The sequence below is a fragment of the Epinephelus lanceolatus genome, chromosome 14 (assembly GCF_041903045.1).
Source record: "Epinephelus lanceolatus isolate andai-2023 chromosome 14, ASM4190304v1, whole genome shotgun sequence".
Classification (NCBI taxonomy): domain Eukaryota; kingdom Metazoa; phylum Chordata; class Actinopteri; order Perciformes; family Serranidae; genus Epinephelus; species Epinephelus lanceolatus.
Window position 1 is genome coordinate 26,491,215 of NC_135747.1, and position 15,315 is coordinate 26,506,529.

The window sequence follows — 15,315 nt, forward strand, 5'->3', positions numbered from 1 at the left end:
GTTTCACCCTGGTTCCCTCGTCAAAAAGCTTATGGAATTTTTTCATTGGATTTTGGATTATTGCAGAAAATAAGCTCTGCTGCAAACAAACGTTTGTGATACTTGCATTTGTTCAGCAAGATAATCTTCACAAATGAACATCACTGTTGTGATTTTTATAGCATAAATGTAATCACCAGAAGTAAAAAGTAAAAAACGTCAGGCTACAAACTAACTACACCACAGTCGCTTGACTTCACCGTCACCTCCACAACTAGGCAGGGAAGCCATGATCAGCGTGATGATGTTCTGTAGTCTCATTTAGCCACTTTCTTGAGACACCTAAAAGCTTCAAAATTCATGAGTGGGGTATTTACTGATGCATTTTATGCCATAGTACAAAACAAAATCTCTGAAGCTTGTGTTAACCACAGACCTTATTTCAGGCATCTAACAAAAAACCCATTGATTTCAAGACAACAGAGCTAAAAGTGCAAAAATGCTAACTCATTTACAGGTTTCAGGACTCATTCCTGGAGCATTCTATAGTGCTAGTTGAAACTGGTTGCACTGGCCTCTGTTTTCTCCAAGTGGTTAACTCCGGTGCTGACAAATGAAGCATCGAAATGCTTCATTTGAAACACCAAAATCCCCAAAACTGCAGTTCCTCCAATGGCCACTTGAGGCTGGCTCCAAGAGCGAGTCAATCCCCGCAGACCCCTTAAAATGCCCAACTTTACAGCAGATAAAAACATGTTTACAGCTTGGTACAAAAACTGTTTAGGTCTCTAAAGTTGATTTCCACATTCATGACAACTGTACAGGGTGTTACTTTTTATATAAGTCACCGATTTGGCCAAATATGGTCTCCTCGGTTCACCTCTGGCTCCAAACTTCAAGATGGCAGCCAAAATGCCAAACACAAGGCTTTAAAACGGTAGTCCACAAACAAATGGGTGACCTAATGATACAGTGGTTCCCTCCCTGAAGCTCCTGCAGCATGTCTGTAGGACTCTGATGTAATTGTTTACTTAATCTGTATTTACCCAGGAAGTCTCCTGAGATGCATTATTTTTTTTACAAGAGAGAGACCAGGACAGAATGACATCATTAAGACACAGTCACATAAAACACACACACACACATACATAATTGATTTAAGAGGCTTAAAGGAGAGAGCTTGACTATTTAAAACAATGACTTCATGAAACGTGTGAATGTGGCATTTGATTGTGTGGTTTAACGGCAGTGTTTCCAAATAATTGTCTTATAAATTATTCCAAGCCCAGTGTGCAGAGGACAAAAACATTATCCGTCCATTACAGCTGTTAGAGGCAGAAAAGGGCATTTTACAGAGGAATAGACTGTCCATACACTTGCGATGGATTATCTTGTGTATCTGTCTGCCCTGTCTGTGCTGAAGTACAGATAATGAAAATAGATGATGACTGTAATATTTTGAGTACTGATCATTCTGCTCTCTCACTCTGTGCAGATATATATTGCCAGACAAATGTATCTGATGCATTATCTGTTAGACATTGCAAGTTTTCTCACCCTCTGTCACTCTATCTCTCAGGTCAATGTGGCTACTAAAGCAACTCTCTGGGGTAGTTGTCAGTCGTAGTGAATTCCTGAGCCTCGTCTCTATAGCAACCCATTCCTCCTCCTGAGTACTGCTGCCAACTTGCCCTCTCTGCCACACGACGAATCTCTCCTCATCCCCCTGGCCAATCGCCGGCTCTGAACTGCGTTGGAATGGACACCGAGTCGACCCACTCAGGCTACTCCTATCACTCCAGCCGCTCGGGGAGATCAAACCGACATGGGTATGCTTCCCGTCTGTCTGCCTTTCCATCTGACTGTACGCCTCTCCACTGTAGCTGTCTATTTCTCCCCTCCCATGGCATTGATTACTGCTAGATCACTTGCTGCATCTCTCCCCGCACCTTTTGCTATATAATGACTTCAGTGTACACTGAGTTTGTTTTGTTTGTATCTAGTTTGAGCTGGCCACGTGCTGGTTGTAGCCAAATACATCAGATGAGAGACTATGGGAGAGACAGAGGAGAGAACAAGCTAGAGATTGAGACAGACAGAGCTTGTGGATTAGGGTCGTCACAGCTGAGTGGCTCTAACCTATTTCAGTGATTCACTCAGTCTATCCTGCAAATGAGTCTTTTGATTCCCGTCCTGTCCACTCCTCAATATTCTTTTCCCTCCCTTTCAACCAGCTTTTTGCCAAGTAGGCCTGCAACTAGCAATATCTTTCATTATCGAATAATCTGCCTGTTATTGTCTCTATGTGTTGAATAATCATTTGGCCTATAAAGTGTCCCCAGAGTCAACTGTGACATATTCAGATGTCTTAATTTGGCAGAGAAGTAATCCAAAATCCAAAGATATTCAGTATACCAATGCCGTACATTTTGGAGGGGACACAAGGGACACGCTCCCCTCCATATGTAGAACATGTACATTTGTGCCCACCCAATAAAAACCTGATAAAAGCAGAGGACTTTTATTTCAACGAATTCCTAGAACACGACTCATTGATACTACAGTGCCTCCAGTAGAGTATGTAGTGGCAGTGCTTCCTCCAAAGCAATGGTTTCAATTTGCCATAAAACAGACAGAAGATGAAGCAACTATGCACAGTTGAAGCAGGAAGTATACCATGACATTTCCGCCATTGACTGATGCAGAAAATATACAAACTGGCGCATAAAAATTCAACAGAATGCAGAAAATTAAGTGTCTGATGGTGAAAATTTCTTGGGGGTGGACTCCCAGACCCCCCACTTAATATTTGTCCCTCAAATGCTGAAAGAAACCTGTGTCCCTGCAGTTTAGAATAATACAAGACAAAGAAAAGCAGCAAATTTTTAAGAAATTTTAAGAATCTAAAACCCAAGAATGTTTGCTCCTAAATGATTTTTTTTAGATATTTTTATGGGCATTGTTTGCCTTTAATTGATAGGACAGTGAAGCGGGGAGAGAGAGAGAGAGAGAGAGACATGCAGCAAAGGGCCACAGGCTGGAGTCGAACCCGGGCCACTGCGGCAACAGCCTTGTACATGGGGCGCCTGCTCTACCACTAAGCCACTGATGCCCTGCTCCTAAATGATTTAAATGAAAAAATATTATCATAATTGTTTCCCATTAATTTTCTGTCAATTGAGTTATTGTTTCAGAAAATTTAAGAGCTGATATTTTGATTCTCTGGTCATTTATCAAGCAAAAATGCAGAACATTTGCTGGCTCCAGCTCTTCAAATATGGACATTTTCAGATCTTAAATATCCAGTTTTCTTTTACATATATGAGTAATGAACTAAGTAAACAGAACATTTTGTGGTTGTGGTTGTTGGTCGGACAAAACAGCTTGGGCTTTAAGGAGTTTCCAACATTTCATAGACAAAACAATTAAGAAAATCATCTACATATTAATCAATAGCACATTTTTCTGCATGAGAATATGTTTTATGTGTCCATATTACTTTTGTTCTATTGTTTGTGTTCACTGTGTGTTTCTTCACCTTCAGGGATCGAAGTCGTGAGCGGCACAAGGCCAGCAGCAGCAAAGACAGCAGTCGCTCTGAGAGGTCCGTGGTCATTAACCCCCCTGACACGCCCTCCCAGGACTCCCCCGTTCACAATGGAGAGCCGCTGCCAGGCGAGCCCACGCCAGCAGCAGATCAGGGAGATGAGGCCCAGGTATTTTTCCATGGCAGTGTACAGGAAACTGTTCACGCGACAAAAATGGGATGTCTAAACTGTGAAGGAATGCAGGCTGGGTTTTTTTTTTTTTTTTGAGAGCAGTCATTTAACCTTTCGAATAAATCAGAAGGCCCAGTAATCCAGCTACAGTATGAACTCGGCACCATGACCTTATAAACTCGTCCTCACAGCAGCTGGCTGCCCATTGCCACAGTGCCTGACACATAATAACAATGGTGACAAGGGATCAAATAGGTCAGAGGATTAGTATCCCTCTTGTAGGCCCAGGCGGATTTGTACGGACAGCGCTGTGTTACAGCGTGAGTGTGTGTGTGTCTGTGTGATACTGGGTATAACTGTCATGCCTGGTCGCTTTGAAAGCAGAGCAAATTGGTACCAGGCATTCCATAAAGCTGATTTTGCTGAGCTCTGCAAGCAAAATAGGTTTTTAAGTAGACACAGGGAAGCACAATGCTGTATTGCAGCTCAAAGGCAGAATGGATACTTAGCTAAGTCAATGCTGCAGGGATTAAAGATGCACTCTCAGCGTGATCATTATTTAAAGTAGTTTGACAAATACATTTATTCGAGATAGATGAGAGGATCAATTATAGTCTCATGTCTGTCTGCTATTATAGCCAACACTTGGTTATCTTAGCTTAGCACAAAGACTGGAAACCAGCCTGACTCTGTCCAAAGGTTTAAAGAAATCCTCATACCAGCCCCTCCAAAATCCACTATTTAACATGTCATATCTCATTTTAATCTGTAAAAAAACCAAAGTGGAAAAACCAGTGTGTTGTTTTATGGGGCGTTGTGTGCCAGACTGTTTCCTTTTTTACCCAGAGCAGGACTTCCTGGAGTCCTGTTGTCACGATGGGATTTTGAAATACAGCCCCACATAAAACAGCAACTTGTTGGGTTAACATTTTGGGTTTGTGCTTATCAAACAAACAAGATATTACATGTTAATCAGTGAGCTTTCAAGGTGCTGGTAGTCATTTTTCTTTAGCTTTTGGACAAAGCCCAGCAAACTGTTTCCACTTTTTATGCTAAGCTAATTGTCTCCGGGCCCCAGCTTCATATTTAGCAGACAGATATGAGACTGGTGTCGATCTTCTTGTCTAAGTAAGAAGAAACTATTTTGCAAGACAGGAAATGAGCGCATTTCCCATAAACTGTATAATAGATGGACAATATGACAACTCCCTAAAAATGAAGCCAAAATATCTTGATTGCCCCCTGCTGGCTGGCTGCAGTAAAGGTCAGAAGTCCCGCCCCCTTCATGTTAGCAGATGGAACATAGTAAAGTACGCATCAAGTTAATTTGTCCTAAAGATGGGTTCGGATATTTTAGGTTCTAGGTTCATATCAAACTGTTGGAAGTTTAAATTAAAGTTGTAAGTTTGGTTTTAATTAGCTATTAGATGCCAAAAGAGGGGGTGTGACATCATGATTGACTACTATGTGTGCCATTCAGTATGCTTGCAATCAGTGGTGCTAGGTCGCAAAAGGTGTATAAGCGAGAACTTGAAACCAATTCGATCTCTACTGCTCAGACTTAAAATGACGTTACCAGCATATGATGGCAACAGCCGCGTCCAGGATATTTTGGCTTCATTATTATACAGTCTATGGTATTTCCCAAAATATCAGACTATTCCCGTGAAAGTTAAAGAAAGCTGGGCGAGAAGCACAAAGACGACCACAGGAGGGGAAAAAAGACTTATGTTCAGTATATTGCTCTTTAGAGAGAACTCTGCCTTGGGCTGCCTTTACATGCTCTCTGACCTACTTGATATCTATAGTAAACAGAGAGCATTTTGTTATTGTGTATGTACTGAGGGTTTGTGTGTACAAGCAAAATGTGGAGTGGCAGAATCCTGTCTGCAAAACATGCACCATAGAGTATTTTTTTTAATGTGATTAGGATACGATCATGTCCTCAGCCAGACTTCCTGACAGTTTCTCAGAGGTCTGACCTATTTTGCCATCTCTACTCAGCATCCCCTTCTGGCTGGGCAGCCACATTCCACGATGTCATGTGATTGTCAGGTTGTTGCTTACATCCATTGTCCGCAGTGTAAGGTAATCTGCCATTGTAGTCCATTATCGCCCTCCAGACAAATGCGTCCAAATGGCACAACACCACCACCGTCAGTACCACCGAAGTCCAGCTTTTTTGGAGCAGCTCTGCTAGACGGGGGAGCGAACACTGTAACACTAACAGGCTCCAGAGCAGAGAGACATTCTCAGAGACACAGATTAGCCTTAGCATCCAGCCAAGCGCCACTTTGAGGAAAGTTGATATGAATAATCCTCCATGTTTACACGCATGCCTATGACATAAGGATACGGTCTTGGACCACAGCTACTCTGTGTGTGTGTGTGTGTGTGTGTGTGTGTGAGTGAGTCATAGAGAGAACACCAAGTCTGTTACTGAGACTGTCCATGCTGCTTTGTGAGACATGTGACTTTGTGCCAGAAGGCAGTGGCTTCAATTCACAATGTTAGCTCTAGCAACACTAAAGCGTATGGGGACAAGCACATACTCTTGTTTGGTGCCTCACACTTCTTTGCCCTTTTCATTGAATAGATATACACTCACAGCTTTTTATGTAATGTAAAAACAAACATCACAATTGGAGTAAATTGTAGGAAACCTGCCAGGCCTTTTAAACTAATGCCATTTGTTTTTCTCCCGTAGCTCCCGATGACTCACTTCGGCACATACACAGTGACACTAATACGCTCACAAACACACCAACGTGTGAATATCATTTTAACCTCCACCCAGGCCATTGGGGCTTAGCCATTGTGTTTTGTAGCTGGCAGACTGTTTGGTGTGTGTATGTGTGAGTGTGTGTGAACGGTGCTAATCAGTATGTTGTTGTGTAGTTGTGCTTTGTGACAGTGGAACAGGCCTAACTATAATCCATATTCACCCCCTTCCAGATGAAACACTGCCAAGGAAGCAGCAGCAGTCGTGTTGCCCCCTCTCTCCTGTAACCTCTCTCTGTGTCATTCTCTCTCAGTTACTCTTTCACCTCGCTTTACTGTATGTAGAGATCAGACCTGATTAGTGTAGCATTAATCTTTGGGATTAATCCACTGAGACTTAATGGCTGGTTTTAGTGTATTAGCTTGGTGAGACACTGTTTCTCTCACTAGATGAGACATCAGCATAAAAGCTTGTCTGTATAAATGCCCCGACAGAGGAATTGTTAAAGGTTCTAGATCCGACATTTACAGCATTAATATATGAGCAAACAACTATTTGCTATGTAAAGGTATAGTGGAGTAATGGCACCTTGAGCAGAGAGTAAAATCATGCTCCCTCTGTGTGTGTTTTAAGGCAAGTCTTTCTGTGGTTTGTTGTGATAGTAGGTCCAGCTGCATGTGCATGTTAGTGCATGTGAGTCCTGTGTGTATATCCCACTGGCTTGCTAATTGCCGCCAATCTGCACTTCAGTCATACGGCGCTTACCATTGATATGGGGATAGCATCATCGTAGAAGCGTAGCACCCACCCTCTGGTTCCTCCCCAGGTTAACACTGTTGGCTCTGTCAGCACTGTTGCACTAGCACAGCTACTTACTAGCTGCTGGCCCATGTTGAGAACCATGCATTGACAACTTGAATCAGACTCTGAATCATATAGATACACTATAGAGTTCCTATAAGGTGAATTAAAGGCCCAGTGTGTAAGATTTAAGGGGATAGAGGCACCTAGCAGTGAGGATTGCAGATGCAGCCACTTATGGTTAGATTTCCCTCAGTGTTCATTGTTCAGGAGGTTTTTACCAGTAGCCAAATTATCCACAGAGGTCTCTTCCTCTCCAAAACAAATGGACCTGATGATTTAAACCGGTAAAATCCCTGAATAAAGCTGTTTCATGTTACAAAGCAGTGTTTCTCCTACAGCGTTCAGCTTGTCAGAGAGGAGCTGCTAGCCAAGCACCTGCTAATCTGTGCTCACCTTTTTGTAAGATCCACATGTTCAGAGGGTTTTTACCAGGAGCCGAATTATCCACAGAGGTCTTCTACTCTCCAAAAAAAAAATGGACCCACTGATTTAAAGCAGTAAAAACACTAAATAAAGCAGATTCACGCTAAAAAAATTAATGTTTTTTCCGACACTGACTAAACATGATTGGCCCTATCTAGTACCAGTGGTTGGTTTGTCCATTCTCGGCTACTGTAGAAACACGGTAGTGCAACATGGTGATCTCCATGACAAGGACTTTGTAGACATTCTCATTCTAACATACTTATTATATTATATTCCATTTCTGCCTATATATTCCCCCAAAAATCCTGCACACTGGACCTTTAATGTTTTGATTAAAGAATGCTGATTTTTGTTTTCCTGAACTGTTGGGTTACTAATAACATAAAGGTGGCTCTGTTGTATTCAAGTGAGCCAGCATGCATAATACCAGGACATCCATTTTATTATTTAGACCTGTGCTTTCCCTGCTGCGGCGTGTCAAAATGACTTCCTTGAAAAAGCCCTATTGCATGTAGTTAAACCTTTGACACCTACTAGGTGTCAATTTTGGTCATTTTTATAAAATACAGGAAAATAAAATAAGTCAAATTTTGTCTGCTACCTCCTCTTTTTAACCAGTAAATACAAAACTGTGCCTGATAGCTGACATCTGGTGATGGGTGATACAGACAGTCTGGTTTCTCCTGAGCTCTATAATCACCCGTTCTGTGTTTAAGTACAGCTGAACTGAGGATTAAGTCGCTTTCATGTGCATATTTTTCTGCTTCTGTTGTGAGACAACAGAACAATAAAATGCTAATCTGATATTGGTGCATTAATACAGCCTATAAAAATAATTAACAATATTTCCAGTGCCCGTGACAGAACAGTCAAATCGTTATTTTGAGATTGTGAAAATCCACATTGTCCATATAATGTATTACGTATGGCAAAAGTCAACAAGTCGGCCATCGGTCAATGTCGCTGTATGTCCACTTAGTTTTGCGGTGTGTCCTTCACCATAAGAACTACTCAACGTTTGTCGCCTGTTTCCTAACTTGTGTCTTGAATTTGGTCGTCCAGTCTTCTGGTTTTTGAATGAGAAATACAGACCACCCCCTGCTGGTATGGAGGGTTATTTCTGTTCACACAGGGGCAGAACATACATGTTAGTTCGGCCGTTGGCTGTACTCTCTGTGCTGTGTTCAAGTGCATGTTTTTGGCAAGACACAACAGTCATCTTTTGCCGACACTAGTTCTTTGGTGTCAGTTTTGTATGTCTGGACATTTATTTAATGTGATAAACAAAAGTTTAATGTGGACAGAGGGCCAAATATGAGTAAAATTCTTATTTACACAATGCATACTCTTAAAGACACAGGTCTATGCACAAATAGCAACCAAACAATCTCTATTTGCCTCTGAATATTGTGTAATGCTGTCAACAGCTCCAGAACAGGTGAATAAATGGGCCTTAAGTGGAGAATGTAAAGTCAACTGCTGTTTCCACAGTAAAGAATGAACTGTCAAGCTAATGGGATATTGTTTTTCTATTCCCACTTGTGCTGCTCTCTCACGAAAGTGGGGAATGACGTTGATTGTTCACAGACCCTGCTCCAGAGGTTGGACCCTATTATATGAGTCGGCTTAAGGGAGAAAGAAAGGGAGCAAAGGAGGAGAGATGTGTGAGAAATAGAAATGGGATCGCATACTAAATGGAGTTGACACTGCACTTACATAGCTAACCTCTGGCCTCACACATTAGTCTGGCAGACAGTATTAAATGCTGCCTCTACATCACTCCCTCCTCTTTTCTTACTTATATCTCACACCTTAACCACTGCCACCCCCCCCCCACCCCCACCCCCCTCTCTCACTTTCCCTCCCTCTCCTCTGCTCATGCTCATTCATCTTCTGGCTCCTGTTGGCATCCCCTCCTCCAGCATGGCTGAGTTAATTAGCTGTGAATGGTAATGGAGGGCAGAATTCAAATTTATGCGCCATGTTCATGCTGCATTTTCCTGATTGGAAATATGCAATGTCAATCTCATATTCCACATATAGCAGCAGGGTTCAGTTAATATGCCAAAGTTAGCTATATTAACTTATTAATAGGCACGGTTTACAGTGGGATACACAGGTGAGAATTAATGTGACCATCTTCTGTCTGGTTTCCCAGCAGCTTCATTCGGCCCATATGGCTCCAGTTTGAGGCTTTACCAATTGTTTGATGTGCCTAGGTGTGTGTGTGCACACGTGTGTGAAGCCACAAAAGCTTATCTGTTCAGCTTGTCTTTTTTTGTCGGAGCCCTCATCCCATTCTCTGCAGCTGCTGCTCCTGTGATTGGTTGTACACGGAGAGATATACAATGCAGTGACACTCTGGGGAACAATGAATGGCTAATTATATGAATTAATGACAAGCACACAAAAATTTAAATACCTCTTTAGAGCAGACTTGTCATTAATTTATACTCCTTGTCTCTCTTTCTTGGAATGATTTATGCTTAAAATGACCCTGTTGGCTAGAAAGAAAAAAAAATGACTCTAATTTGCGATGATGGGCTTGGAAAGCTCCAGCTTTGTTGTTGTGAGTCATTGTGCGTATGTGTGTGTGTGCACGCATATGTCGGCATCTCCCTGCCAACATGAACGTTACAGCACTCCCCAACCTGTCATCTTACATTACTTCAATGGGACTTTGAAGGCCTGTCATAATGAGGCAAAACTCCAAGAAAATGAAACATCTCTAAATAGCATGAAGGATGTGCTGTGTGTGCATGGTGCATAAAATCTATGACTGCTCGGGAGTAAAATAGGATAATGGAGACATTGTTGGCTGTCAGATTCCGGTTTATATTCTTCGGTTGATTTGCCAATTTTCTATGAATTTTACCCTGATTTGTCTAATATGTCAGCTATTTCAAAATGACACAAAGACATCTCTTTCAGCTACCTCTCGTGGTATCGAGGAATGTAGATAGTTATGGTTTTCTTTGCCCAGGTTAGAAGATATCTGTCTCCTCTACCCTTGTACAGTACAGGTGAACAGATTTTGTGAGAAAATGACATATACAGCTGAATTAATAGGGAGACCAGGTGTCCCACTTTGTGCAGTGCTGCACAGCTTTTTATCCCTTTCTAGATGATGTCCCGCATTTTCATTGGCTCTGGTTTTCAAAAGTCGAACCACTGCTTTTCTAAAATCTGTCTTTTTTATCTAACGGCTGTAAAGAAAGCAGGGAAGGCTGTCATCACAGGCCGTGTTTGATGTCAATCAAACTGCGCACACGTGGGTCAAGTGCAGGTGAACCTGTCAGCATCGTATACACAAAGCCCAACAGTCACCACAGAGTTACAAGATATGCAGATTTAGGCAGAGTATGATGGAAAGTATCACAAAGACTGGAAAACTGGTGAAAGGAGATTGTCTATGAGTTTTGGTGGGAAATTTGCTTATTTATTTTATTTTTCAGTGTCACATTGGGGTAAGGGGGATACGACATGAAGTGACACAAGAAGAACAGAAATTTTTATATTTTACATTAGACATTATATGAAAATTTTTAGACTACCTCTCAGCATAGGTCTACACAAACTACTCTTTGTCTCATGTTTGGTTTGCTGGGATCTGGTCACCCTATACAGTGGCCGATGTTTTTACATTTTCAGTGCAACAGTAACTATATGTAATGTGAAAGGGGTCGTTCTTAGAGACAAACCACAGAAAATGATCACCCAGATTTGTGCCCCTCAGCTGTATGAAGCCTTTTAGCATCTTGTAGGTCATTGTTTTTGTTTTTTCATCCACTTTTTCCAGATGCAGCAGGTAACTGTTTTCAGCATGAAATATAGACGAATAGCTCACTTCCTGTTGGATTAAGGTCAGGGGATTCAGTCAGTGATTTGTAGGTCTTGATGAGATGAACAAGCCAGTTTTGGTTTGACCTTTCTACAACATTCCTACGGGCCACAGTGGCCATTTTAATGTGCCTAGGTGGCGCTAGAGAGCCCATTTTTGGCACTTTAGGGGTTCATTTTTTCATTTTATCTAATTTTTCGGCAGTCCTGACATGTGTGCCAATTTTGGTGAGTTTTTGAGCATGTTTAGGGGGTCAAATTGGAGCTCAAAGAGGCGGCGGGAGAAAGAAAGAAGAAACGAGGCCAAGGTCCCAAAATATCATCATATTATTTTAGGGCCATATCACCCACCCCCTAACCTGTACAAATAAGAAACTGTAAACTCAAGAATGCCTTGAGAGAATTTCTTTAAATGTGGTACAAACACCTAATTGGACACAATGATGAACTGATTAGATTTTGGTGGTCAAAGGTCAAGGTCACTGTGACCTCATCCATCACATTCTCATGAGCACAATATCTCAAGAACACTTTGGGGGAATTTCTTGGCACAAACATCTACTTGAACTGATTAGATTTTGGTGTTTGAAGGTCAAAGGACAAGGTTGCTGTGACCTCACACAACATTATCCTTGGCCATAACTAAAGAATTTATCCACTAATTGTGAAAAAATTTCACACAGATATCTAATGATGAGGTGATGACATTTTATTCAAAAGGTCAAGGGTCAACTTCACTGTGACATCATAATGTTTTCAGGTCATTACTCAACACTATACCTCAGGAACAGAAGGCAAGACGTGGTTGGATACTGAATTGGTGACATCTTGGGAGTTCACTTTGAAACTGTGCTGATTGTATAGACTTTCTGTGCTGCTGTGTGATTTGGGTAAATCAACCCTTTAAGAGCCAACACAGACAATCCAACAGCTCCAAAAATACATCCATGGCTTGAGTGTACCCTCACTTAACGTTCCCTCTTTTGTCCCTCAGGATGATAACTGGGGGGAAACCACCACCGCGGTGACGGGCACCTCAGAGCTGAGTATCTCTCAGGAGGAAGTTGTTGGACTGGGGAAGGAAATGCAGGACCGGACCCAAGGCTTCCGCCGTTATCTTCCCCTGGCTGTGGGCTCATGTGTGGGGCTGCTGGTGCTGGCCACGCCCCTGGCCTTCCTGCTTCTTCCAGCTGTAATGTGGCCAGACAGGCTGCAGGCTTGTGGTGCAGCCTGCGAGGGCCTCTTCCTCTCCATCGCCTTTAAACTCCTCATCCTCTTGTTGGCCATGTGGGCCTTGTTTCTTAAGCCAGGCCGTGCGAGCCTGCCCAGAGTGTGTGTGTACCGTGCCTTCCTCACCACACTTACACTCCTGCTCACCATGTCTTATTGGCTCTTCTATGGGGTCCGGATCCTCGATGCACAGGTGACTTTGAGACTATTAAAAGTATTTTTATGGCTCCAAAGATAAGAAATATTATCTGAGGTTTTCATCCAGCAATGTTTTCACTGAACCTGTGATGTGTTCTGAGCAGGACGAGGATTACCATGGGATCGTCCAGTTTGCTGTGTCCCTCGTGGACTCCCAGCTGTTTGTCCACTACCTGGCCGTGGTGCTGCTGCAGCTCCGCCACCTCCAGCCCTGCTACAGCGTGTGTGTCATCCGCTCCACAGACGGAGAGACACGTCACTACAACATAGGACAGCTTAGGTACGCAAACACTGTTATTAAACTCCTCTATGAGTTTCATATACAGTGGTGGAAAAAAGTTTTCGGACACCCCATGCATTTGTGAAATATTGCATTAAGAATCACTCTTAGGTCTTCAAGTGCAATTTCTTTTAGTACAGTCACAGCCAAAATACTAAAGAAATCCTAAAAAAGCCATTAAAACTTAAAATTGATTGGTTCCATAAAAATACATAAGAAATTTTGAGTATTGGGTCATTTTGGTACCAGTGATGAAGGTCGTTCTTTTTATTAAAAGACACAATTTTTGTTGCCAAGCTTCGTGTCTACATAAAGCCAGCACATTTGAAAGTTCTTCAGACACAAAAATGGCTAAAACAAGGAACCTAACGCAGGAAACATGCCTGAAGATAAAGATTCTCAGCCAGGAAGGGTACAGCTGCCGCCAGATAGCCAGGAAGTGCAGATGCAGTCCTTCAGCAGTTGGATACACTCTGCAGAAATACAGACAACCCAACAGCTTGGAAGACAAACCAAGATCTGGGCGTCCAAGGGTTTCTTCAGCAAGAAATAACCGCATCCTGATCCGCATGTGCAGGCAAAACCGCCGAATGACATCACAGGAGCTTCAGCAGCAGTGGTCAAACCAAACTGGTGTCCAGTGTTCCACCCACACTGTACGTGGCCGACTTTTAGATCATGGCTTAAGGTCCTACAAGGCTATCAAGAAGCCCCTGATCAATGAGAGACAGAGGTTAGCCCGGCGTCGTTGGGCCCAGGCACACAAGAACTGGACAGCCAGGAATTGGAAGAAGATTTTGTGGTCAGATGAGTCCAGTTTCCAGCTTTATCTTCCTCCTGCTAATGTGAGGGTACGCAGAAGGCCAGGCGAAGCATTATCTCCAGCATGTACAGTACCTACTGTCAAGCATGGTGGAGGCAGTATCATGGTTTGGGGATGCATGAGTGCTGCTGGTGTTGGTCATCTCACTGTCTGTGATGGCACATTGAACTCTACCAAGTATTTTACCATTCTCGAAACCCACATGCTCCCTTCTGCGCGTGCACTGTTCCGTCGAGGTAAAAACTGGATGTTTCAACAAGATAATGCCCCTTGCCACACATCCAAGGCCAGTAGAACTTGGCTGCAGGAGCACAGTATCCAGGTCTTAGAGTGGCCAGCTCAATCCCCGGACATGAGCCCCATTGAAAATCTGTGGTGGATTATCAAAAGGTCTGTTTCAAAGCATAAACCAAAGAATTTAGAAGAATTAAAAGCAGTAATTTAAGAAGAATGGGACAAGATTACCCCTCAACAGTGTGAAAGGCTTGTGGGGAACATGCCAGCCAGGTTTAGAGCTCTACTACGTGCCAGTGGCAGGACTACTAAATATTAATTTGATGATGTGATGGTTTATTTATTTTTTGTTCAGTTTTGAACACATTCTCTGTTATTTGTTGACTTTGATACCGACAATGTTGAGAACTGACTGTCAAGAATTTAGTTTTGTTAGTTTTTCTTGTAAACAATAAACAAAAAAATATAATTTGTATTTGTTTGTATCTGTCTAATGCAGCCACACCTTTTGAACCACAAAAAAGATTTTTCCACAAATATTTCATGATAATATTTGAGATTGTGTAAAATTTTAAGGGTGTCCGAAAACTTTTTTCCACCACTGTACCTCCTAATGAGGAAAAGAAGAAACTATAATTACAAACATATTAGAATGAATTACATATGAATACGACCTTTCTATACAGTACACATTGAGACACACACACACACACACACACACACTAGAACTTGGTCACAGTAATTGGAGGCCAGTGTCCACAGGGAAGACTGGCACAGGCAGTAATTGAGTTACTCATCAGCCTCCTCGTCTAGCTAGCTCAAGGCGAGCTATTCTCGGAGTTTCGGGGGAGGGATGACAAAGTGCCAGACACAGGCGCTCGTCCTACGGCTGTCTCACTTTGTTTCTGTGCTGATCGAGAGTGTGACTACGACAGGGCTGGGAGACAACTGCGGTCATTAGATAAGGTTTGTGTGATGAGGCTAAAAGCTTAATGGGCTT

The 15,315-nt window shown here is 42.5% G+C and overlaps 1 protein-coding gene across 2 annotated transcripts in view; it reads left to right on the forward strand.

Moving 5' to 3' along the window:
• Positions 1-15,315, forward strand: part of LOC117251805 (vang-like protein 1) — a 28,675-nt gene that overhangs the window by 5,099 nt on the left and 8,261 nt on the right. For both annotated transcript variants that reach the window (XM_033618360.2, XM_033618359.2), the window contains exons 2-5: positions 1,559-1,808; positions 3,524-3,695; positions 12,545-12,973; positions 13,083-13,258. In XM_033618360.2, the coding sequence (XP_033474251.1) occupies positions 1,738-1,808; positions 3,524-3,695; positions 12,545-12,973; positions 13,083-13,258 (848 nt within the window). In that variant the 5' untranslated portion in view covers positions 1,559-1,737. The remainder of the gene's footprint in view (positions 1-1,558; positions 1,809-3,523; positions 3,696-12,544; positions 12,974-13,082; positions 13,259-15,315) is intronic.